At 40.8% G+C, this 24,020-nt stretch overlaps 1 protein-coding gene across 5 annotated transcripts in view; it reads right to left on the minus strand.

Moving 5' to 3' along the window:
* The window catches only part of ESRP1 (epithelial splicing regulatory protein 1), a 58,147-nt gene extending 47,115 nt beyond the window's left edge, over positions 1–11,032 (minus strand). For 4 of the 5 annotated variants that reach the window (XM_004370768.1, XM_004370766.1, XM_012559839.1 and 1 more), the window contains exons 1-4: positions 10,661–10,968; positions 10,039–10,167; positions 8,794–8,907; positions 5,998–6,112 (exon numbers count right to left, since the gene is read on the minus strand). In XM_004370768.1, coding sequence (XP_004370825.1) covers positions 5,998–6,112; positions 8,794–8,907; positions 10,039–10,167; positions 10,661–10,792 — 490 coding nt within the window. In that variant the 5' untranslated portion in view covers positions 10,793–10,968. Of the gene's footprint in view, positions 1–5,997; positions 6,113–8,793; positions 8,908–10,038; positions 10,168–10,660 lie in introns of all 5 variants that reach the window. The other variant, XM_004370767.2, reaches the window with a different exon arrangement.
* Positions 11,033–24,020: the final 12,988 nt, after the last annotated feature.

Below are 24,020 nucleotides of genomic sequence, written 5' to 3' on the forward strand. Positions count from 1 at the left end.
CCACTCAGAAAAGGAAAGTGTGAATGCTTGCTCAACTCAAATAATGTAATCAATGTCACTGAATTGTACATGTAGAAACTGTTGAATTGGTGTATGTTTTGCTGTGTATATTATCAACAACAGCAAAATAACTAAAATTTAGGGAAAAAAAAAAAAAAAGAATGCCACTGTAAAAGGCAAAAACATCACCAGAAGCCAAGGCAACAAAAACGTCTTTACATCAGTAACGAAATGCTGGGGAAAGAATCCAAAACCATAGTTTTAACTCTATTCCTCAGAAACTTCTTATTTCCAAGGGGAAAAAATGAGGTCTATACTTAACAAATATTATTTTAGGAGGTATAATTGTAATGAAGGGTCCTGTTAAAAATATTTTTAACAAAACTGGTAGGTTAATTACACCCTAGAAGAAATAAGATGGAGGTAGGGAATAATTCAACAAAAGATACTAAAAATTTTACTTTAAAAAACACGTTTAAATGGGATAAGCAAATTAGGAAAGCAAGATCTCATCATAACAAGTCTTCTGGAAGCTTTCAGAAAATAAAACTGTATCCTGGAATTCCCAAATTCACATTTTAAAAGTAAATTATTAACTAATTTAAATAAACCACACATAATTAACATAACAACTCATTGTTACTGAATGCTGGCAAAGAGTATATACTATTTCTAGTCATTTATTATAGACCACAAGCCAGAGAATTTGCTGATTTGGCTCAATGAGATGCCAAAGACAGTCCCTTCCCCCCTCCAACAAGTTCAACTACTAACCCAGCTTAACTGTACACTTGGCAATATTTAAAATCCCTTTCACAGACAGAGAAAGTTACCAAGGAGGATTCAGTGCTTCCTGCCACTTTTTAAGCAGGGTAATGAAGGTTTGTGGGATTACAGAGGCCCAGTTCAACTAATCAGAACAAATAACCACTTAAGTACAGAACAAGAACATTTTACAAATGGAGAAGCCAAAGTAACCTCAAAATTTACCCATACTAACATGTAGCTTATGCTTTGAGAGGTCTATATCTAGTCATACACGAGATTGAAATTATTTTACGTGTAAAAGAGTTTAAATAAGATCTTATTTTTCCTCATCTGAGACACCAACAACCTGGTGAGGTAAACAGGATCGCAGTCATGTTGGAGGACACGGGCAGGCCAGGCACTGGCTAAGTGGTTGCATACTCTATTTCCTTATACCTTCCAATAGCCTTGCCATTATAAGATGGAAAAACTGAGGCTGAGCGGTATAGTAAAAATTGGCTCTGAACCCAGTAAATCCCACTATGCTATTAAGACTCTTAACCCCTGTTTTTAATAATTGAGAAAAACAAGTCAATGTCACACTGCTAGCTAACACACACACATTTACTAATCCTTGGATGGGGACGCAAGAGTGGTTTAGTGATTTTTTCTTACCCTGATAATGAAAGGCTGCACAAGTGAACTAACATGTGTTAATCATGTAATCATGTCAAACAGCACATACCCTACAACCGGATAGGAATTTTACAACCCCAAATTGACTTCCTTTTATGGCTGAATGGTTTAGTCAGTGTGTGCTCAGGAAACATAGGATAATACAAATTTAAAAGGGAGTATTTAAAAAGACAAACTCACTCTCAGATGATCTTTGTACATTCTAGAAAACAATCCCACCTAGTTAATAAGTAAGATTTTTCTGTGATATGGACTTGAGTTCAAATGCTGGAGCATTTAACTGAAGTCAAGACAGAACCTCTGAACCTCAGTTTCCCCAGCAATAAAATGGGGGTGATACCTCTCCTACTGGGCTATAATTTTAAGTACTCAGTTGATACTCTTCCCCCCCGCAACACACACCTTCCTTCACCAGGTGTCCTTACAAGGCTATACTATTTAAAGTAAGAAAAGAAACCAAACCTGTTGCCATCAAGTCAATTCCGATTCATAGTGACCCAACAGGACAGAGTAGAATTGCCCCACAGGGTTTCCAAGGAGTGCCTGGTGGATTCAAACTGCCAAGCTCTTAACCATTGCACCATAAGTCCTCAGTAAAAGCTTGGCAAGGTGAAATGAACACAATGGTAGAGGTTTTGATTGAGAATAAATCAGTTCATGAATCACAAAGCTTTAAACAGAAACAAAAACAAAACAGGTTAAGAAAACAAAAGGGACTGATTCTATCCAATAGTATAGAGGAAAATCGGGGTTGATGTAAATAATGCCCTTTTAAAAAAATGGATTAAAAAATAATAATTTATACATATTGCCCCATAATCAAAATGTCCTTTCAGCAGGAGACAACGAGCATTCATTTCCTCTAAAGGATCTAAAATGATTTCATCAAAATAAATAAAATCACCAAAGCCACAATCCCTATCTCATCACCATCACACCTTCACCATTTCATCTGATTACATAACAAGCTTAAAAAATGCCATGCACAGTTCAACTGTTAAATGAGGTCTTCTCTCCAGCTGGGACTGCATAATGCAAAAGAAGGCAACAAAACTGTAACCAAAATAACTCAGAGAGGCTCAACACCAGAAGTGGTTTTAGAACCAGTACAAAAACCAAAAGAGGGAAGTAAGTGCTAAAATGAGAATCAGAACTGCATTCAAGAAATTCCTAAACTCTTTCTTTTAGCAAAGGGTTCATACTTTTCATTCACATAGCACCTGATGGTTTACAAAGCTTTCATTTGGGAATACCTAAGATAAAAGTTAGGCTTCGAGAAGCCAAGAAACTTCCTAGGAAAGCAAAGCTGTTGAGCGGCAGGGCCCACTCAAGTCCGGGTTGTATGACTCTATAGCTCGGGCTTTAGCCTCTTCCGTTACAAATTGACAACATTCTCATTTTCTTTGATGTTCCATAAATACCTGGAAATGCTGCATATTTTTCAAAAATTTAATTTTTTTTAAAAAAAGGTCTTACTGCTTTCTTTTACTAAAAAAGTTCTATTACACCAGAGATTCCACCAACCTGAGACCAGAAGAACTAGATGGTGCCCAGCTACCACCAATGACCACCCTGACAGGGAACACAACAGAGTCCTGGACAGAGCAGGAGAAAAATGTAGAACAGAACTTTAATTCATGTAAAGAGACCAGACTTAATGGTCCAACAGAGACTGGAGGAACCCCTAAAACTATGGCCCCTGGACGTACTGTTAACCCAGAACTGAAACCATTCCTGAAGCCCACTCTTCAGACAAAGATTAGACAGGGCTATAAAATAAAAAATAATACATGTGAAGAATGTGCTTCTTAGTTCAATCAGATATATGAGACCAAATGGGCAGCTCCTGTCCAAAAGCAAGATGAGAAGACAGGAAGAGATAGAACTGGTCGAATGGACACAGGGAACCCAGGGTGAAAAGGAGAAGTGTGCTGTCACGTTGTGGGGATTGCAACTAATGTCACAAAACAATAATAAATAGTTATCTGCAAAAAAAAAGTTCTGTTGTCAACACAAAAATCAGAGAGAGATATAAAAATGACTTGAATATAAAATTAATAAACCATACTCCCAATACTCTTAATACTGTGAAGTCACAGAGGTTCCAAACAAACCACTAATTCTATATGCCCACAATACCTTCATTTTAAAAACAAAAATGACACAGGTATTTCACAGCAAGAAAAATTAAACAAGCAAGTCAACCTACATATTCTCTCACTTATTCCTTTCCAAGGGTTGGCAGGACCCTCCTTCCCTCCCCCACTGGTTTACCTGGTGAGGCAGGTAATCCTCAGGAGCATATGACACTCCATCTACTTGGCAAAACCACCAAGGGTGTTTAATGGCCATCCTTATGTTTTTAAATTCGTCATTTGAATATTAGAAATGAAACTGTTTAGTGGTCTGAAAGAACAGAACAACTCTTCAGTTCAGGTATGGTAGAAATACTTTGCATACATAAGGACAAGTTGATATTCAAATCTGATATGATTGCTGTTGACCTGAATAATTGGTTTGGCCTAGTCTGAATAGGAGTCATAAAATAATTGACCCAAGCAGCAGTGTAAAATTAAAAACACTGCTAGGAAAGTTTATTATCATTTCTTACCTGTTAAATGGGTTAAAAAAACACGTAAGAGTAACATTAATTTAAACATTTAAGATTAAAATCTACTTTCAGATTGTGAATGTTAATAAAACTATAAATCTAAGACTATTCCCAATGGAAGTCCAAAGAAACTAGATTATAATTAGCTATTCTTTGATGGATGTAAAATTCCCTATTTTTCAATGAATGCATTACTAAATGGCCATGAGATCCTCAAATTTCAGGCATATCCTTTAAACTTTAAAAAATAGAGCTCAACTTTGCTTTAGTCACAATTCATCTGTTCACTACAGTCAAATATTTCAAATTTTCATCTCATGGCACTTGAAAAAGAACTGCAAACATAGGCTTACAGAGCTAGAATTAAAGGAATGACAAATACTTGGCATAGTATTATACCCATTCACCTAAAGGTCAGAATGCAACTTCATTGTATTTTAAAAAGTACTGTATACTATATAATACAGAACAAATCACATAAGTAGCCCAGGCAATCATGCTGAAAATGTTTACTAATAAACCCAAATTTTATATATGTGAAGCTCTTAAGAAGAATGAACTGTTTTTAACTTTTAACAAGTTTTCCCTGAACTGGTAACACATTGGGACAATCAAAATAAATTAAGATAAGAACTTTGTAATTATGAAAATTTTTTATTAGTATCTTGACCCACTATACTATTACTAGGAAAGGTTTTCTTTGCTAAAAGTGGAAAAATGAATAGTCAAGGATAAACAATTCTTAATATGTCACCTTTCCTAATAAAAGTATCTTTTTCTAAATTAAGAAAACTTACTAGATATCCTCCCCACTATACTCCTATTTTTTTTCTAGATTGTTTTGTTCTATTTTGTACCACTGTAGCAAATAGTTAAGCACTCAAACCAACAAAACACAAGAAGTCTTACAAGAATTCCCTCAAAACGAGTTTATTCCACCCTCTTCCAAGCACCACTGGTTGCCACTAAACCAAAATTCCAGCTAACTGCTTCCAGGAGTAAGACAAAAGTGGGTTTGACCTGCTTAGAATCAGTTAGGAAAAATATGCAAACAAGCTTTTTCAATCAGGAAAAAAAATTTTTTGAAATAAGGCAAAAATCAGGCTTTAGTTTCTGAAAAAGAATTGGAAAGTTTAAGAACAAACACCTATAACACACAAGTTCCTGAAAGTGTCTTAGATTCTATTTTATGATGACTCGGATAGTGGCTTTGTGAATCGCCTAACCCTTCCATTACTCATCTAATATATTAGCACATGACTGCTTATTGCTCAGCACTTTAAAGACTTTCTGAATAAGAGACAATAGGTCATTGATAATCACAAAAATTTGTGATTATAAAATTTATTTTTACAATATATAATGCACCAAATATACTATATTAGTAATTAAAGAATCTGTAAGGAAATCCTGACTCATTTTATCATTTCCAAACATGGTTTACTATAATCATCATGGTGTCGAGTCATATGTATTTAAAAAATGCAGAGGAGGTTAAAAGGAGTGCCAGTGAACAAAGGTTTGTAAAGAGCATACACCCACTACTTAAAATAAAATTCTTATCCATTCCAAAGAAGTCAGAATAAACCCTAAAACCAAGGTAATCAAGAACAAGTGGCCTTGGATCTACAGAAAAAAAAAAAAGAAAAAAAGTCTTCTCCAAGTCATTGCTACAAAAACACGTAATTGTAATTGTGAAATGGAATTCTATTTTAGATGCATTCACCTCTAAATCCATTCAACTAACAATCACTGTTCAAATTCACTAAATCATAACTATTTTGAAATAGGCCTATAGTTATACTATTAATTCCTCCCAGCACAGTAGACAAATTTTCAACAGGCTGATAAAATAACAAAATGTTATAAAGTTTCTTGAATTACCATTTTTTCCCTGGAGCTAGCTTTTCAAATGATTTCTTGAGTAATCATTAAAAGGATACACTCTGTCATTGCTGCAATATCCAGTTTGTCCATATCAGGGGAACCAGGGCAACACTTTTTGAATTCTTTTCGAAGGTCAAAAAAGGAATAGAAGCATTCAGGCAATAATACATTCTGGGGAAGAACAAGGGAGATACCGTTAATTAAGTAAATTTAGTTCAATGTTTCCCTAATAATTAGGAACCTAAGAATTAAATGCAAAAGTGGATTTATTTTGAGTAGCTTGGCCTGTCCCTGTCATAATATTAGATCCTGTATACGAGTCTCATGAAAAAAATGTCATCCTATTTTAAGGTAATGGATTACAATGTTTGTGCTCCATTATGCCTTCCATTCAAAACATTTCTGAAGCTGTTAATACATTCAGGCTGTTATGCTTTATATGTCCTGGGTTATACTACTATAATCTTTTCCCAGCCATAATCATTTTAGATCATCTGTATTTTCAGGCAGCAGTATCAGCCCTCTCAGTTCTCCTATTTAATAGTAAAATGTAGCAGTTCTGACTACTGGGTTCATGACAATAAATATTTTCACAGACAATTAATGGATAATTAGATCAAGAAGATAAATTCCTGATTACCTGAAAAGGATTACTTTTGTGCCAAAATACAGTCCCATTATCAGTTTTCCTACTATTATTCTGGCTGTACCCAAGCACTCAACTTAGACTTAAAAAAAAAAAAAAAGTATTACAAATCCCAAAGGCAAAGTAGTAAGGTTACTTGTTGTTCTGAGCTACCAGCACCACTCTGAGGTTATTAAACAAACCACAACTGTCTAGGCTAAAAATAAATACTACAGTATTATACTACTGTTTTTCTGGGGAAAAAACACCTCGATGAATAACTTTTAAAGATTTTTTTTTTTTAAACTGAATTTAGATTTTTCTTAGAATTTCAAAACACTTTGTGTGTTTGCTTAGTGGGAATTTTTATCCATTTGTACACATTAGAAAATCCAGGAAATAAAGACTTTTTAATGTTTATGACCCATAACATTTATGTATTAATATGTCCTTCTATCCAAATTTCCTCCATCGGATTCTGTTAGACATGACTTGCTCGTGCTGTATTTGAAATTAGTATCACTGCATCATGACAACAGCTTTCAGAGGAGGATCCTCAAGACTACCTACAAAAATGTTCATTTAAAAAAAGCTGTCTGTAATGACAATAACTCAGATGTCTAACAATAAAGGATTGGTCTAAGTAGCTATATTAAAATACAGAATGTTTTACTTGGTACTTTATAAAGGATACTGATGTTGTAAGAAAACAAGTCTGCATAGTATGAACCTTCCTTGTAAAAGTCACCTTTTTCTACAATTATCTGGAAGAATATACCCAAATATGTTGATATTAAATTTAAAAAAATATTGTTTTTTAAGTGGCAGGATTATTTGCTTTTATCAGTTCCCTACTTTTCTTTAGTGAATAGACAGAATTACTTTCATTATGATACTAAATTGTTTTCATTTCCTGTGTTTAAATCAAAAATCGTAATAGAAGTGGCTTAGGAAAATGGCTTAATTTTTCTCTGAAGGTTATTTTTCCACATCCAAAGCAGTCCATCAAAAATAATAAAAACAACCATTTTCCTCCTGCCTGATAGCGAAAGGATTACCTCTTGACCCCCTTGCCATCTGAATCTGAGGGAAAAAAAAATTATACACACACACATACATAGATTTTTTATATATATGTATATATATAGGGAGAGAGAAAGATCATATAAGGGTATAGAAAGTAGTCTAACATTTAATTTTTTTAAAATCCTCCCATTTTTCAAATAATTATTGAGCTTGCTATAAAAGGAGTGATTCAACCCTAAAGACATAGGAACTTGAGTTACTTCTTTAAACTTTTCTGCCAATATACATTTACCTCATTTCCAACATTTTCCCAACTTCAGTAAAAAGAAAATCTGCAGACCACTCACCTGTGCCATCTATTGTTTGCCTGTCTAAGCCTGTCATTGCAAGACTTGTCTCATACAGTTACATAAAAATAGTTTACTTCCATCTTTTCAAGCTCATTACCTGCCTACCACACTAAAAAGTTACAGCCCAAACTAATTTAAATTGATAAGAGCAACTCCATTAGCAATGATTGGCTACATTGGGTTCCCTGTCTACTATTTTCCCCAAGTCCCTCAGTATTCTTGCCAGGGAGAAAAATCACATTATCTACATTAAGATTGTTTTTTCTCACTCCTTAATCTTTTTCATATCAAAAAAACTAGCAAAGGTAAAAGATGGGGCTGACCCTATTATTTTGACAGAAGATTCAATCAGTTTTGAACATTTATTTAAAGTCAGACAAGAAGCAGTGTGCTATAATTAATTTTCACTAGACACACAGTTAAGTCTTACTTTAAGTTGTACATGGCTTTTTAAAGAAATTACTAGAATTACAACTAAAAATTATTTAGTTGAATTTTTTTCTCCTTCCTTCCAGGATAAAGCATTTTCTACACAAATGGGAATATTACAATGTATTAAAACACACTTCTCTCCTCCCATTTGTAGTTATTATAAATGTTCAAAAGTCAGACTGTCTTAAGCCTTGAAAAAGGAAGAATGTTAAGCATCTCAAAAAGCTGAGTTAAAAAGAGAAAGAAACTCCACTTTATTAACTCACCAAAGAGTATTTATAAAACCACTGCAATTCTGAACATCTCTATGAAAGTGTAGCGCATCTTTTAAAAATAAACTTGGATAAACCATTTAAAAAAAAAAAAAGCCTCCAGTCACCACAAAGGTCCAATCTCTTTTGAGAAGCCAACCCTCTTACCTTCTTGGAAGCCTCAGGATGCAGGATTTGCCTGACATGAAGCTGCCCATCGGTACAGAGACAGAAGGAAGTCCCTACCCCAATATTCAATTCATTGCTCACTGACTGGTTAAACTGAAAAAGAACAAAACACACACAGGGATGAAATTGATGTAGGATTTAAAACAGTGTCAAGTGACCCCACTTGGTAATAACCAGAGAAAGATCGCTATCTGCCTGCGCGCTTCCTTTAAATCAGGAAGCTTTGTAACCAACCTGCGCTTTACGCCCAGAAGAAGCTAGTAAATGCATTCTCCCTTCCATGCCCTCCATTTTTCCGATAAACCCGTTCAAGGCTTTTAAGGCAGAGGTCTCGTTTCATTAGCGGGTTGTCTTCAGATTACCTCATTCCCTGGTTTTACTTTTTAAAGGCTTGGATGTGCCAGGCTTAAGAAAGATGGCAGTTTCTGATAAACAAATGTGGGCATACGGACCTCTGAACAGCCTAGTAACACGTTTTTTGAAAGATAATTTTCTCCCATAATTCGCAATTTGTGTTCCAGGATGGGGCCATGAGAGCGCGGAGCATTCTCTTTTTACAGGTGTTTAGCGCCTGGCCCTGTGCTGTAGTCAGCATGCCGCAGCAGCCGGGTTTTAGGTCACCTCAATTCCAACTAAGGACATTCCACCAGTCCCACAGTGACCCAAGGAACAGCACTACATGTTCGGACCTGCAAACCTTCCCTCAGCGCTGAGACCAAGGGAGCTAAAGAAGGAATGAAACCAAAGCTTTGGGAGTGCAGAATCCGGAACCAAAGACGCCGGGCAAACCAACCCGGGGGTTCCGACCTCGCTCTGGCCGGTGGGCGGTCCGCGAGTCTACACCACAGCGCCCCCTGCCCCAAGGCTGAGCCGCGTCTGAGGTGTGGGCCAGGGCATGGGTGCGCTAGGATTCAAACTCTGCCCCTGCCCCTCGTTACGGAAGCCCAATTAGTAAAACCCAGATGGCTATCTACGGCCCTAGGAACGACTCACGAAGGTTTCGACCTAAGACCCTGGGGGCTGGGAGGCGAAGAGGAGAAGCGACCTCGGCCCACCTGGGCCTCCTGGCTCGGTCCTAGAGGCAAGGTTCCCACCCACGCGGCCCGGTGTCTCGCCACCCTGCCCCAGGGGGCGCGCATGGACGCCCCGACACAGCGTCGGGCCTGGTAGGGAGATGCGCGCGCGGTGCCGCTGAGGGTGGGCGGCGTGGCCCAGGGCTGTCACCTGTCGGAGCGCTTGGTCCAGCTGAGGCGCTGAGGACAGGGTTTCGGCGTCGATCTTGGTTTCTTCTTTGCAGTCCTCCGTCAGTTCCAACTGATCCGGTCTAACTAGTACTTCGTGTAACTGTCCGACCTCCGGGGCGAGAAGCAGGGGTCAGTTTTCCCCTCCATCAGTTCCGGTGCCCCTCTCTCTTCACCCTCCTCCTCCCTCGCTTCCCAGGTGGGCCCGCCGCCCGCTACTCTTAGGGTCTGGCGGAAGAATCAAAGCTCGCTAGACCGCCCGTCTCAGCTCCGGCCCCACCCCCACCCGGATCTGGTCGGAAAGGCCCTCAAAGCGGGCGCTGGGGCCCGAGGGACCCCACCCCGGGTCCCCTTGGTGTCCCTCGACGGGCAGAGAACCTGGCTCGGCAGCGCCGTCCTCCCCACCTGAGCCAGATTTCAGAGGGCTGAAATGGCTACAAGGAGGTTGGCCAACAAGTTTGGTTTTACGCTGGATTCCCTAGGCCTCGGGTCCAGCCTCCCAAATGAGCAAACGAGCACTTGTTTACCGACGCTTCCGCCCCCAAACTTCTACAACAAAGTTCTTGTCCCACGCCTTGCATTTGGACAGTAACGTGGAGAAATACCTTCTTGTTGGCCAGATCCACCACTTTCCATACCAGCAGGATCAGCTCCTTCTCATCCGAGCCCAGCTTGGCCCCGGTCGCCCCAGCAGTGATCCCAAAAAGCACCACCAAGTAATCCGGAGACGCCGTCATGACGATAGGTGGGGAGGGGGAGAAGGGGGGTCGGGAGGCGGTGAAGTGGGGTGGAAGTGAAAACGAGAAAACCTGTGCTAAAACCTCTTCTAAGAAAAAAGAAAGCGCGCCCACCCCCCCCACTCGCCGCTGCCGGTGCAAAAGGCGGTAACCAGCCACCCAAGCCCACACCTGGCCAGTGCTCCACACCCAGGGCAGGAAGGGGGGGGGTGGGAAGGAGGGCCAGGAGGCCTTCCCTTTTTGTATTCAATTGCCCGTGCGTCTATGCAAAAAGCTAGGAGCAGGGTTGCACCTCCCGGAGGCGCGCGCAATGGCTGAAAGCCTTTCTGTTTTGGGATGTGGCTCTACCTGCCCGCCCCCTCCCCCACGTGGTGCAGGTAAGAGACACCTGGCGGCGCCGGCCCATTGGCTCCTTCAAACCACGACGTGGCAGCGTTGGGGGAGGAGGCCGCTCGGGGAGCGGGAGGAGGGGGAGGGAGACAATGGCTGGATGAATGAAGAGGGGAGGGCGAGGAGAGGGAGAAAGGAGGGGCGGGGAAGAGGCGGTTGCTACCCAGAGGGTAGTTGAGGCCACACGGGAAAGGGGTGAGGGGTAAAGGAGCCGAGGGGGGCGGACTGGAGACGCCAGGAAAAGGGTGGTCGCATTTGCAGGTAACCGACAGGTGTGGGGCGGGGGAGCTCGGAGGAAGGCCGACTGGGGGGAAACGAAGCCGGAGGTTCTGAAGGGTCAAACGAAAAGGCCGGGCACCAGGAGGCGAAAGGAGGCCAGAGGTGAGGCCCCGGGCGCGGAGCTGCCCAGGGCGTCGTGACCCGGGAGGGCGAACCGCAGAAGAGGGAGGGACCCGCCAGCGGCAGCCGGGAGGTGGCGGGGGCAATTGCCCTGCACCGGAAAAGCCCCTCCCGAGCCCAACACACCTTTCAGTACAAACAGCATGCGAAGCCCTACGGGCCCTCCCCTTTGCCGTGCCGGAGCCTGGGACAAGCTCCCCAGTCCCGCGGCGCTGCCCATTTTCCGGAGAGGAGCCCCTGGGTGCGGCAGACCCAGATGTCCGGGGTTGGACGTCCTGACATCAAGTCACGCCCAAAGACGCAGTTACAGCGCGCAAAGTAGGGTGGGGGACTCGTGAGGAATTCAGGCACAATGATCCCCACCCCGCTTTCTATCCTCCACTAACCGAACAATCGGAGCGTCTCGTCTAGTACTGGCTGCTAGTTCGAGACTGGAACCTCCTCCGGGGCAGGGAGCTACTTCTTTGATTTGCCCTAGGGCCCTAAATGAAATGTATCCGCTCCGCGTACTCAATGTTTTCTAGATCAGGCCAAAGCAAGCTTTTTCCCCAGTTCCCCTCTGTGTCCCCACGCCCTCCACTCACGCCTTTGCCTTCGTGTTTCGATTTAACCTGGTTCCCAAAGAACCTGCCTGCTCTAGCTCAGCTTAGTCGGTCCAGAGGCTCGTGCCTCCATCGTCACCCTCAGCTACCAGGTCTGACGGCAATGTAGTGGGTCCTGTTAACATTTTAGGGCGAAAAGCGCTAGAGGTGAAGTTTCCTGGGGTTTTAAGTTTCAAACCGATCTATTCTTGGGAACAGAATTCCGTCCGAGGTATTACTAATTTGGCTCCAGGTGTCCAACCCTTCGTATTCATGGTGTGAAGCCAGGCAACCACATACCTATCATTGAGGGAACAAATCGAGTAACCTTTCAAGATGCATGTCTAGGGGCGCTGGAGACTGGGCTTGCCGATGCGGAGACTGAGTGGGGAAGGCACCCAGGCTCCTGCGGGAGAAGAAGGACCCGAGGCCGCGCCGTCGCCTTTCCGGGTAGGAGAGCGCGCGGGCGGAGGCGAGATTGCCCTCGGCGCAGGTAGCAGCTCCCGTCCTCTGAGAGAGGGCGGGGGTCCCGCCCAGATAGGCCCGGGCTCCCAGATTCGTAGGGTTACAAGCGCCCGCAAGGACACTGGGTGCCACCCTCGTTTGCGGCTCCAGTTCCAGGGACGCGTGCTTCCCCTCCTGAACTTCAGGGTTCGGAGTCAAAAATGGACTCCCGCAAACCCTCCGGCTGGCAAGCAGCCCAGCCTCGGTTTCTCGGAGCCACCCTCCCGGTCTCTCCGGCGCCGCGGGGGCAGGGACTAGGCGTGGAACGAGGCTAGGAGGGACCTGGATAAACCACCCAGATTGCACTGCACTGGGTGAGGTCCCTCGGAGGAGCCGGCTCCCGCGAGCTACTTTCCGGCAGAGCTTTAACGGTGCGCGGTTCCCAGGTGCGTGCTTCTGCCCGGGCCAGAGAGGTGCCGCCCGCCAGGTGCGCGGGACCTGGTGCTGCGGACCTGAAAGCGCGCGGCCGCCCAGAGGGCAGACGCCGAGCGGACCGCTTGCTGAGAAAGTCGTTGGGAACAGCCCACGAAGCCCAGCCCCGCCCGTCGTTTCAGGCTTTCGGTGTTCCGATTAATCATTTGTACTGAGCGTTTGGATAAACCCGAGAATTTATTATCAGCGCATTTGCCAGGGATTCCATAGCATTATTCAGATTGGAATCATGAATCTCAGAGCCGCCCTTTTTCACAGAGACATCCCTTCTTCCTATGTAAGGAAGTGGGATTCTTGGTTTCTGATCTTTTTCATTTAAATTTTAATTTGTCCAACTAGAATCCCCAACAGGGATTTTTGTTTTCTTTTGTTCTCTGATGTATTCCCAGGACTTGGAACAGAGCCTAACGTATAAGAACTAGGCACTTAACAAATATTGCTGAATGATTTTAATGAGTAACACCCACCCATCTTTGTAGTTCTTTGTCTTTTGAGCCTAGGGCATATTTCATTCTTTGCAAAGGTGAGATTCTGGAAATGGGAGTCCACCGGTTATTTAAGTCTCAAACCGTTAAAATGAGTATGTGCTAATTCTTGGGCAAACTTACTTTTGTTAAATTAAATTTGTAAGAGGCAGAAATTCCAGAAAAAATATGCATATAATACAAGCAGATCGGTTCTGAATACAAGGATGTTTTACTGTCTGGGCTACATTTATAAACAATTCTAACATAGTAAGAATAATCAGTATGACCTGACTGAGAGGAACTTTGAAGAGGGAGGCTCGTTGAACCCATGGTCTTCATTCAAGAGGAGCCCTAGTGGTGCAACGGTTAAGTGCTCTGCAGCTAACTGAAAGATTGAGGTTTGAACCGACCCAGTGGCTCCTCAGGAGAAAGATTTGGCGATGTGCTCAGTAAAGATTGTTGTTGTTAGGTGCCATGGAAAAAAGATTACAGCCTAGAAAATCATAAGGGATACTTCTACTTTGTCACACGGGGTTGCTATTTGAAATTTGACTCCATGGGGCAACTTACAACTTCATTCAAAAACTCCCCAAACGAGAATCTGTTTTAAAAAAGCAGTAGAGACCCAAATTAAGGGACAGGCTCCAAAATGATTGGACTGCACTCTTAAAAAGATCAGGGTCATCAAAGACAGAGACTGAAGAACTTTTCCAGATTAAATGAGATAAGAAACATGACAACTAAATGCAACATGGATCAGGAAAAATACACACATTTTGTTGTTGTTGTTGTTAAGTGCCATTGAGTCACTTCCAACTCATTAAGGACCCTATGTATAACAGAACAAAACAGTGCCCGGTCCTGCGCCATCCTCATAATTCTTGCTATATTTAAGCGCATCATTGCAGCTAGTGTGTCAGTCCACCTCCTTGAGTGTCTTCCTCTTTTTCACTGACCCTCTGCTTTACCAAGCATGATGTCCTTCTCCCGGGACAGGTCTCTCCTGATAACATGTCCAAAGTACATGAGACAAAGTCTCCCAATCTTCTCTCCTGAGGAGCATTCTGGCTGTACTTTTTCCAAGACAGATTTGCTCCTTCTTCTGGAAGTCTGTGGTATATTCACTATTCTTCCCCAACACCATAATTCAAAGGCATCAGTTCTTCCATCTTCCTTATTCATTGCCCAGCTTTCACATGCATATGAGGTGATTGAAAACGCCATGGCTTGGGTCAGGTGCACCTTAGTCCTCAAGGCGACATCTTCACATTTTAACACTTTAAAGAGGTCTTTTGCAGTCCACTTGCCCAATGCAATACCTCATTTTGATTTCTTGACTGCGGCTTCCATGGGCATTAATTGTGGATCCAGTAAAATGAAATCCTTGACAACTTCAGTATTTTCTCCATTTATCATGATGTTGCTTATTGGTCCAGTTGTGAGGATTTTTGTTTTATGTTGAGATGTAATCCATACAGAAGGCTGTGTAGTCTTTGATCTTCACCTATAAGTGCTTCAAGTCCTCTTCACTTTCAGTAAGCAAGGTTATGTCATCTGCATATTGAAGGTTATTAATTAATGAGTTTTCTTCCAATCCTGATGCTGTGTTCTCCATATAGTCAGGCTTCTTGGATTATTTGATCAGCATGCAGATTGAATAAGAATGGTGAAAGAGTACAACCCCGACACACAACTTTTCTGATTTTAAACTACTCAGTATCCTCTTGTTCTGTTGGAACGACTGCCTCTTGGTCTATGTACAGGTTCCGCATGAGCACAATGAAGTTTCTGGAATTCCCATTCTTCACAATGTTGTCCATAATTTGTTATGATCCATACAATCCAATGCCTTTGTATAGTCAGTAAAACACAGGTAAACATTTTTCTGGCATTTTCTGCTTTCTGCCAGGATCCATCTGACGTCAGCAATGATATCCCTCCTTCCACGTCCTCTTCTAAATCTGACTTGATTTTCTGGCAGTTCTCTGTTGATATATACTGCTGCAACTGCTTTTAAATTATCTTCAGCAAAATTTTAATTGCATGTGATATTAATGATATTGTTCAATAATTTCTGTATTCAGTTAGATCACCTTTCTTGGGCACAAATATGGATGTCTTCCAGTCGGTTAGCCAGGTAGCTGTCTTCCAAATTTCTTGGCGTAGACACGGGAGCTCTTCCAGCGCTGCATTCGTTTGTTGAAACATCTCAGTTGGTATTCTATCAGTTCCTGGAGCCTTGTTTTTCACCAATGCCTTCAGTGCAGCTTGGGCTTCTTCCTTCAATATCATCAGTCCTTGATCATATGCTACCTCCTGAAATGGTTGAACATCAACCAATTCTTTTTGGTATAGTGACTTTGTGTATTCCATCTTCTTTTGATGCTTTCTGTGTCATTCAATATTTTGTCCATAGAATCCTTCAGTATTGCAACTTGAGGCTTGATTTTTTTCTTCAGTTCTTTCAATTTGAGAAATTCTGAGTGTGTTCTTCCCTTTTGGTTTTTTAACTCCAGGTTTTTGCACATTTCATTATAATATTTTTCTTTGTCTCTCAAGCTGCCCTGTGAAATCTTCTGTTCAGCTCTTTTACATATATATATGTTGTTGTTAGGTGCCGTGGAGTCGGTTCTGACTTATGTATATATATGGGGCCCTGGTGGCACAGTGGTTAAGAGCTCAACTGTTAACCAAAAGGTCGGCAGTAAAAATTCACCAGCCGCTCCTTGGGAGCCTTATAAACACGTTACTTTCTAGTCGATTCTGACTCATAGTGAGCCTATAGCACAGAGTAGAACTGCCCCACAGGGTTTCCAAGGAGCGCCTGGTGGATTCGAACTGCTAACCTTTTGGTTAGCAGCCATAGCTCTTAACCACTACCCCACCAGGCTGGAAACCCTATGGGGTAGTTCTACTCTGTCCTGTGGGGTTGCTATGAGTCGGAATTGACTCGGTGGCAATGGATTTGGTTTGGTTTTATATATACATACATACATACACACATATATTTGCTATAAAGGACATTAGTGGGACGATTGGCAAAATTTGAATAAATTTTGTAGATTAAATAATAGCATTGTGTCTATGTTAAGTTCCCAGTTTTGTAATTTGATATGGTTCATCAGGAGAATGTTCTTTTTAAGGAAATACATTCTGAAATATTGAGGGGTAAAAGAGCATCATGTCTGTAAATTACTCTCAAAAGGTTCAGACAAAATATACATCTAGAGAGAGAATGATAAAGCAAATATGATAAAATGTTAACATTTGGAGAATCTGGGCGAGAAAATTCTTTATACTAATTTTGCAACTTTTCTGTAACCTGAAGTTATTTCAAAATTAGAAGTTTTTTTTTTTAAAGAACTTTTTTGCTGTCTCTGCCATTCTGGTGTTTAACAAGACTCAGTGTCAGGATGTTCTTTTATTCTATGCTAATCTAATCCTTTATGCTGTAAAATGAGCTCAATTTCTCTTTTTCCTTAGTAGAAAAAGGAAAAAGAAAAGGTCAGCCTTTTCTGTATAAAAATCCTTTCATATACTTAAAGGTAGTTATTAAATAACCTTTCGTAGACTAAATAACTGCAAGCTCTTTAAAGCTTTCATTGTGAATCTTACTTTCCTGCTCTTTAATTATCTTCATTACCTTCCTTTGACCCTTTTCCAAGTCCTCTATCACTTTTAGAGAGCAGCTCTTGAACTAGATAGAATAGGAATGGTTCAGCTGTGGCCTAACCATTGGCACAATGGTACCTACAAGTCATGTTCTTATTACTTGTAATGTACTTCCCTTTTTAAGGCTATAGTAGCAGCACTATAAAGCCCCTGGGTGGTACAAATGTTTAACAACCTCAGCTGCTAACTGAACGATTGGAGTTTTGAGTCCAGAGGCACCTCAGAAGGAAGACCTGGTAACCTAAAAATCAGTCATTGAAAAACCTATGGACCACAGTTCTAATCTGAATACATGAGGTTGTCATAAGTCAGGATCAGCTCCACAGCAACTTGTTTTAACTGGTTATAGCACTACATTTGCTGACTCCAGTTTGGTTTGAGGTTTCTAGATCTTTCTAAGGAGCTCTCCGTTGCACGTATCTCATTCTCTTGTACCTGTAAGAAAAAAAGCCTTCAAAAGTGAAAATATGAAAACGTTCTGGAATTAGATTGTGATGATGGTTGCATAACCTGGTGAATATATTAAAAATCACTGAATTGTATACTTTTTTAAAATAATATTTTATTATGTTTTAGGTAAAAGTTTACATAGCAAATTAAGTTCCCCTTTAACAATTTTTATACAAATTGTTCCATGCCATTGGTTGCAATTTTTACAATGTGTCAGCATTCTCATTATTTCCATTTTGTTCTGTTTCCGTTGATCTGGGTTTCATTCCCCTCCTTGCCTTCTCATCTTTGCTTTTGGGTAAATGTTGCTATTTGGTCTCATATAATTCATTGTTTAAGGGAGCACATTACTCATGGGTGATATTGTTTATTTTATAAACCAATCTATTATTTGGCTGGAAGACAGTCTGCAGAAATAGCTTCAATTCAAAGTTCAAAGGTTATCTTAGGACAGTAGTCTCAGGGATTCCTCTAGCCTTTATCAGTCCAGTAGGCCTGGCCTTTTTTAGGAATTTGAGTTTTGTTCTACATTTTTCTCCCATTCTATCCAGGACCTTCTATTGTGTCCCTGGTCAGAAGAGTTGATAGTGGTAGCTGGGTACCATGTAGTTCTGGTCTCAGGTTAGAAGAGGCTGTGGTTTGTCTGGGCTATTAGTCCTGTGGACTAGTTTTCTTCTTTGATCCTTTGATTTCCTTCATTCTCTTTTGCTCCATATGAGTAAAGAGCAATAGTTTTTAAGAACTGTATACTTTAAGAGTGAATTTTATGGTTTATGAATTATACAGGTAGTCCTTGGGTTATACAAACATCCAACTTATGGACAATTTGTACTTAAGAATGGACTGCCATAAAGCTATTATATTAAAAATTTGAGTTAAATACATACAATGGTTTGCAATAATGAACTCATGCACTAATTTGTGTCATGTGGTTTGGGAGGGTTTCTAAAGTGTTTTATATGCATTAAAAAAACCCTGCCATTGAGTCAAATCCAACTCATAGTGACCCTGTAAGACAGAGTAGAACTGCCCCACAGGGTTTCCAAGGCTGTGATCTTTACAGAAGCCGACTGCCACATCTTTCTCCCACAGAGCACCTGGTAGGTTCAAACCACTGACCTTTCAGTTAGCAGCCGAATGTTTTAACCACTGTGCTGCCAGGGATCCTATACGCATAGAAAGGTAAAATATATGCTGTATACTAAGACAAACATTTGACAAACTGGTGCTAAATAAGAACTGTATGCCGGAGCTAAAGAGAAAGAAGGAAACCAAAGACTCAAAGAAGAAACTAGTCTACAGAACCAATAGTCTACACGAACGACATCACCCACCTTGAGACGAGAAGAACTAGATAGTGCCTGGCTACCACTACTGACCATTCCAACCAGGTACCCAATAGATGGTCCCGGAGAGAATCGGATAAGATGTAGAACCAAACACAAATTCATAAGAAAAAAGTCAGACTTACTGGACCGATAGAAACTAAATGAACCCTCGAGACTATCACTCTGAGATACTCTTTAAACTCGGAACTCAAACCACTCCTAGAGATCACCTTTCAGCCAAATGACAGATTGGCCTATAAAATAATATCGCCTGTGAGTACTGTGCTTCTCAAAATAATTGTCTAAAGGAAACCAAATGGTTAGTGTTTACCCTAGACCAAAGATGAGATGGCTAGGAGAGACAGGGAAGCTAAATTAATGGAAACAGAACAACCAAAATGGAAATAACAAGAATGCTGATACATTATGAAGAACATAGTGTCAATGAACAATATGTATAGAAATTGTTAAATGAAAACGTAATCTCCTGTGTAAACTTTCACCAAAAACACAATAAAATATTAGAACAAAAAGCCATATGTTCCTGTTCCGACTTACCTAAAAATTCGACTTAAAGACAGACTTTGGAATGGATCTTATTCATAACCCAGGGACTTCTTGATCTCAATTTTTAAAAAGAAATCAAAGTAAAAGCCTGTGTTCTGAGGTTACCACAAACTATTGATATTTCATAGTTATTCTTATTTGATGCAGATGTAACAGACCACATTTTAATACTCCCTGGACAAGTCCACCCTCTCTGAGGTGGAGAGGTAGGGGGAAGTGATGGTCAAGATAACTAAATAAATTATACTTTTCTATGAATTATTCTGTGCATTATACATTTAAATAAATTACTGGTCTGAGCCTTTATTATAACAATTATTATACTCTGACTCGAAAATTATGGGCTTAATAGTCAACCCTGTCATTTGTTACCTTGTGACCTTGGGCATGTTCCTTAACCTTTCATGACTGTTTTCTCACCTGTTTTGAGTAGTAGGTTAGTATTCAAAAGGCACCAACCACAGAGGCTTTTAACTAACTTTAGCTTAAACTAAAGACATGATCAAAACAGGCTGAAATATTTAAACAAGACTTTACTAACAGCCATGTCAAAGGGAAACACACCATGAATCTGGACAGTGTAGCTCACTACCTATACCTTTTCCTTGGGGATCACAGAACTGATCCCATTTAACTGGGCATCCAAGGAAACGATATGTTACCCAGGGAATTCCTCCAGCCTTACTTCTTGCCTCCTGCCATCAAAGCATCCACTATTCCCTCCCCCTAGCCACTTGTTCAGGAGCACATCCCTGCATCTCCTGTAATCCAGGTCAGAATCCAGATAGGAAAGAGGGAAGCACAGCTAGCTAACCTTATCTCTTAAGTCAAGGTAGGATTGGCAGGAGTGGGTGTTTAGGGAGAGGTTTCAAGAAGGAAAAAAAAGTTTGTTTCTCTTATTTCTTGAGACCATCTGCTTCCTTGTAGTCTGCCTACTCATCCACCAATTTGGCTGATGAAGGGTCAATATTGTTATTCTGGAAAAATGTAATCCATAGACTAGGAAATATTCATCACCCTGCTTTGTGTCTGTTTAAAGTAAAGTGCTGTTGAAATAGTACACTTGGCAGAAACTGCCATTTGGAGACACTGAAGATAATTTTTATGATAAGCCTGTATCTCTTCCATTTGCATGTCAGTGCTTCCCCTCCTATAGATTTCTAAATGACTATAATTTGTATACAAAGTGTCAGATATGATAGAACCATTCAGTCATTCATAAATATTTGTGGACACCATACTATGCACAAGGCAAGGTATTAGGCACTAGAAATAGACGAGAATAAATAAACACCAAATGGTCCTTGTCATCATATTGAGTTTCCAGTCTAGTGGAGGAGACAAATAATCACAAAAACAAATGTGTCAGTACAAACAGTAAGTTTTCTAAAGGTACACAGTGCTCTGGGACATATGTTCCGCTAGGAAGACAAGAAATGGTTCACTGAGCAAAGACATTTGAGTTGAAATCTGTAAGTCAAGGTAAGTAAGCAAAGAGGTGGGAGCAGGTAAGGATGAGGAAAGTGTCTTCTGGCCAAGGAGGTCTGCAAAGGCATATGGTGAAAGGGCATATGGCACATGGAAATAACTGAGGAAAGGCACAAAGACAGAAGATGCCTAAGGAGTCACTCTTGACTTTTCTATGTCCAGCTGGTCACCAAGTTCCATGGAATTCCATGGAGTTTCCCTGGTGATAGCATGCTTAGACTGGTATCTTCCCATTCCTTGTGTGACCACTCTGACCCAAAACTATACAATCTTTCACCCAAATAACTACACCTGTCCTCACTGCATGCACTAAGCTTTCCTGTGTACCCAGTGATTCTCAGAATATTGGATTTCACAGACCTTTAAAATTAAACCAAAATAAGGGGGAGGAAGGGGATTACAACAGAAATTTCTATTATTTTGCTAAGAGGGATTTTTTTTTTTTTAATATTTTATTGTACTTCAGGTGAAGGCTTACAGAACAGATAGTTTCTCATGTAACAGTAACACACATGCTGTTTTATGACATTGGTTAACAACCCCACAACATTTTAACCCTCTAAATTCTCAACTTTTTTTTTTTTTTTTTTGTGAAAATACACATAGCCAAAGATACGCCATTTCAAAAAATTTTTTACATACACATTTAAGTGACATTGACTACGCTCTTCTAATTGTGCTGTTATTCTCACTTAAGATGAAGGCTTACAGGACAAAATAGTCTCCCATTTAACAGTTGCTACAAATGTTGCCCTATGACAATGGTTAACAATCTCACAACACATCAACAATATCCTTACTCTACTTTGTGTTCCCTATCATCAGCTTCCTACTCCCCTTCTGCCTTCTGGGCCTTATCACTGGACTCCTGTACCTTGTTACTCTCATGGTTTTACTGGGCTGTCCACTCCCAGGCTGAACAGTGAACCTCGAAGGTAACTTTACCACTGAGCTAAAAGGGTATCTGGGGGCCATACTCTCGGGGTTTCTCCAGTCTCCTTTAGGCCAGTAAATCTGGTCTTTTTTTTTTTTTGTGAGTTAGAATTATGCTGTACATCCTTCTCCAGCTCTGTCCAGAACCCTCTGTTGTGATCCTGGTCAGAGCAGTCAGCGGTGGTAGCCGGGCACCATCTAGCTGTACTGGACTCAGTCTGGTGGAGGTCTTGGTAGCTGTGGACAATTAGTCCTTTGGACTAATCTTTTCGTTGTATCCTGTTCTCTTCATTCTCCCTTGCTCCCGAAGGGATGAGACCAGTGGAGTATCTTAGATGGCCGCTCACAGGCTTTTAAGACCCCAGACACTACTCACCAAGGTAGAATGTAGAGCATTATCTTTATAAGTAGTGTCATGCCAATTGAGCTAGATGTTCCCCAAGACCATGGTCCCCAGAGCCTAAGAGGGATATTTTTAAAAATTATTGTTCACTCTCTATTTCATAAAAGAAAGGCTATTTCAACACCAAAAAGAAAGATGGACAAATCTCAGAATAAAGAACAACTTTTATATTATATGAATTTTTATCTGAAATTAGCTTTATAAAAAATTTACCACATTGTCCTTATTTGTCTCCTTTGGTCCCATGTTGGAAAAAAAGAATTAAGGCCCAGGGTTTTGGAGTCAATGCCTTGATCCCTTCTGAGAATTACCAACAAATTAATTTCCTAAAACTTGATTCTGTTTTCAAAATTAATTTCAGCATGTATTTAAATCAAAGTAATACATGTACATCATTTTACAAGTCTGATAGTTCTATATGGCTTATAATGGAAAACTAGTCACCTGCCTCTCCCCTCCCCCAACTCTGCTCCTCCTTCCCAGAGGCAGCTACTTTCCATTTTCAGCTGTTTTTCTTGTATTTACCTCTTCGTTTGTAAATAGCATATACACTTCCTACTATTAAATTTTTTTTTTTTTTAGACTAAAAGCCTGCTTTAACCTCGTTGCTCCCCTTCTGAGGTTGAATTGGAGCTGTGGAATAACATATATACTCTTTAGCTGAAATCTCAATCCATCTATGAAGCTTCCTCAATAGTCTGGCCCTCAATGATTACCCTTATAGACTATGTTACTTAAAATGCTACCCTGTACTATTTAAGTAGGCAATGACTTTCTTTTCTTAAAATTCTACCCTTTACTCATTGCCATCAAGTCAATTCCAACTCATAACGACCCTGTAGGACAGAGTAGAAATACCCTGTACTGTTTCCAAGGCTGTAATCTCTATGGGAGCAAACTGCCACATCTTTCTCCTACGGAGCAGCTGGTGGATTCTAACCAAAAACCTTTCGGTTAGCAGCTGAGCACTTAACCACTGCACCACCAGGGCTCCTTCTTAAAATTCTGGACTCTCCCAATTAATGGTCACCTTCCTTATGGCTGTTTTCATTCCCATTGTTCAATTCTTCTCTTTATGTGTAGTTTAACAAGTGCAACTTTCTCATGCTTAGGGCTTTGGAGGAAAAGGGTTTGCCAAGGACATCCATCAGTTATGTCAGCCTTAGAGGGAAGAATAAACACTTCTGAAATCACAGCTCTGTCTCCAGTAATAGAACATCCCTTTCTTGTTCAAATCTGTATTCCTGCTTTTGTAGTAGAGGAAGTATCTGATTCTAATCAGAAGGAGTTCTGCAAACAAATTTTGGGAGATCATCATTTTGGAAGGAAACCCAAAACACCACTAGCATAACTGCCTCTGAAGAGTTGGATAGGTCAGTGGAGTTAATGGGAGAGAGAACAGGAGGAGTTCTTTCTTTTACACAGCATAAGTTACAACAATAAACTAGAGTCTTTATTTATTCAGCAGACAGTATGTGCCAAGCACCATTCTAAGCCCTTACAAGCTTTATGTCATTTAGTTATCACAACAACCAAATGAGATGGAGGTACTCTTTTTACCCCCACTTTATAGGGTCACTATGAGTCAGAATTGACTCAACAGCGGGGGGTTTG

Source organism: Trichechus manatus, unplaced genomic scaffold (assembly GCF_000243295.1).
Source record: "Trichechus manatus latirostris isolate Lorelei unplaced genomic scaffold, TriManLat1.0 scaffold00009, whole genome shotgun sequence".
NCBI lineage: Eukaryota > Metazoa > Chordata > Mammalia > Sirenia > Trichechidae > Trichechus > Trichechus manatus.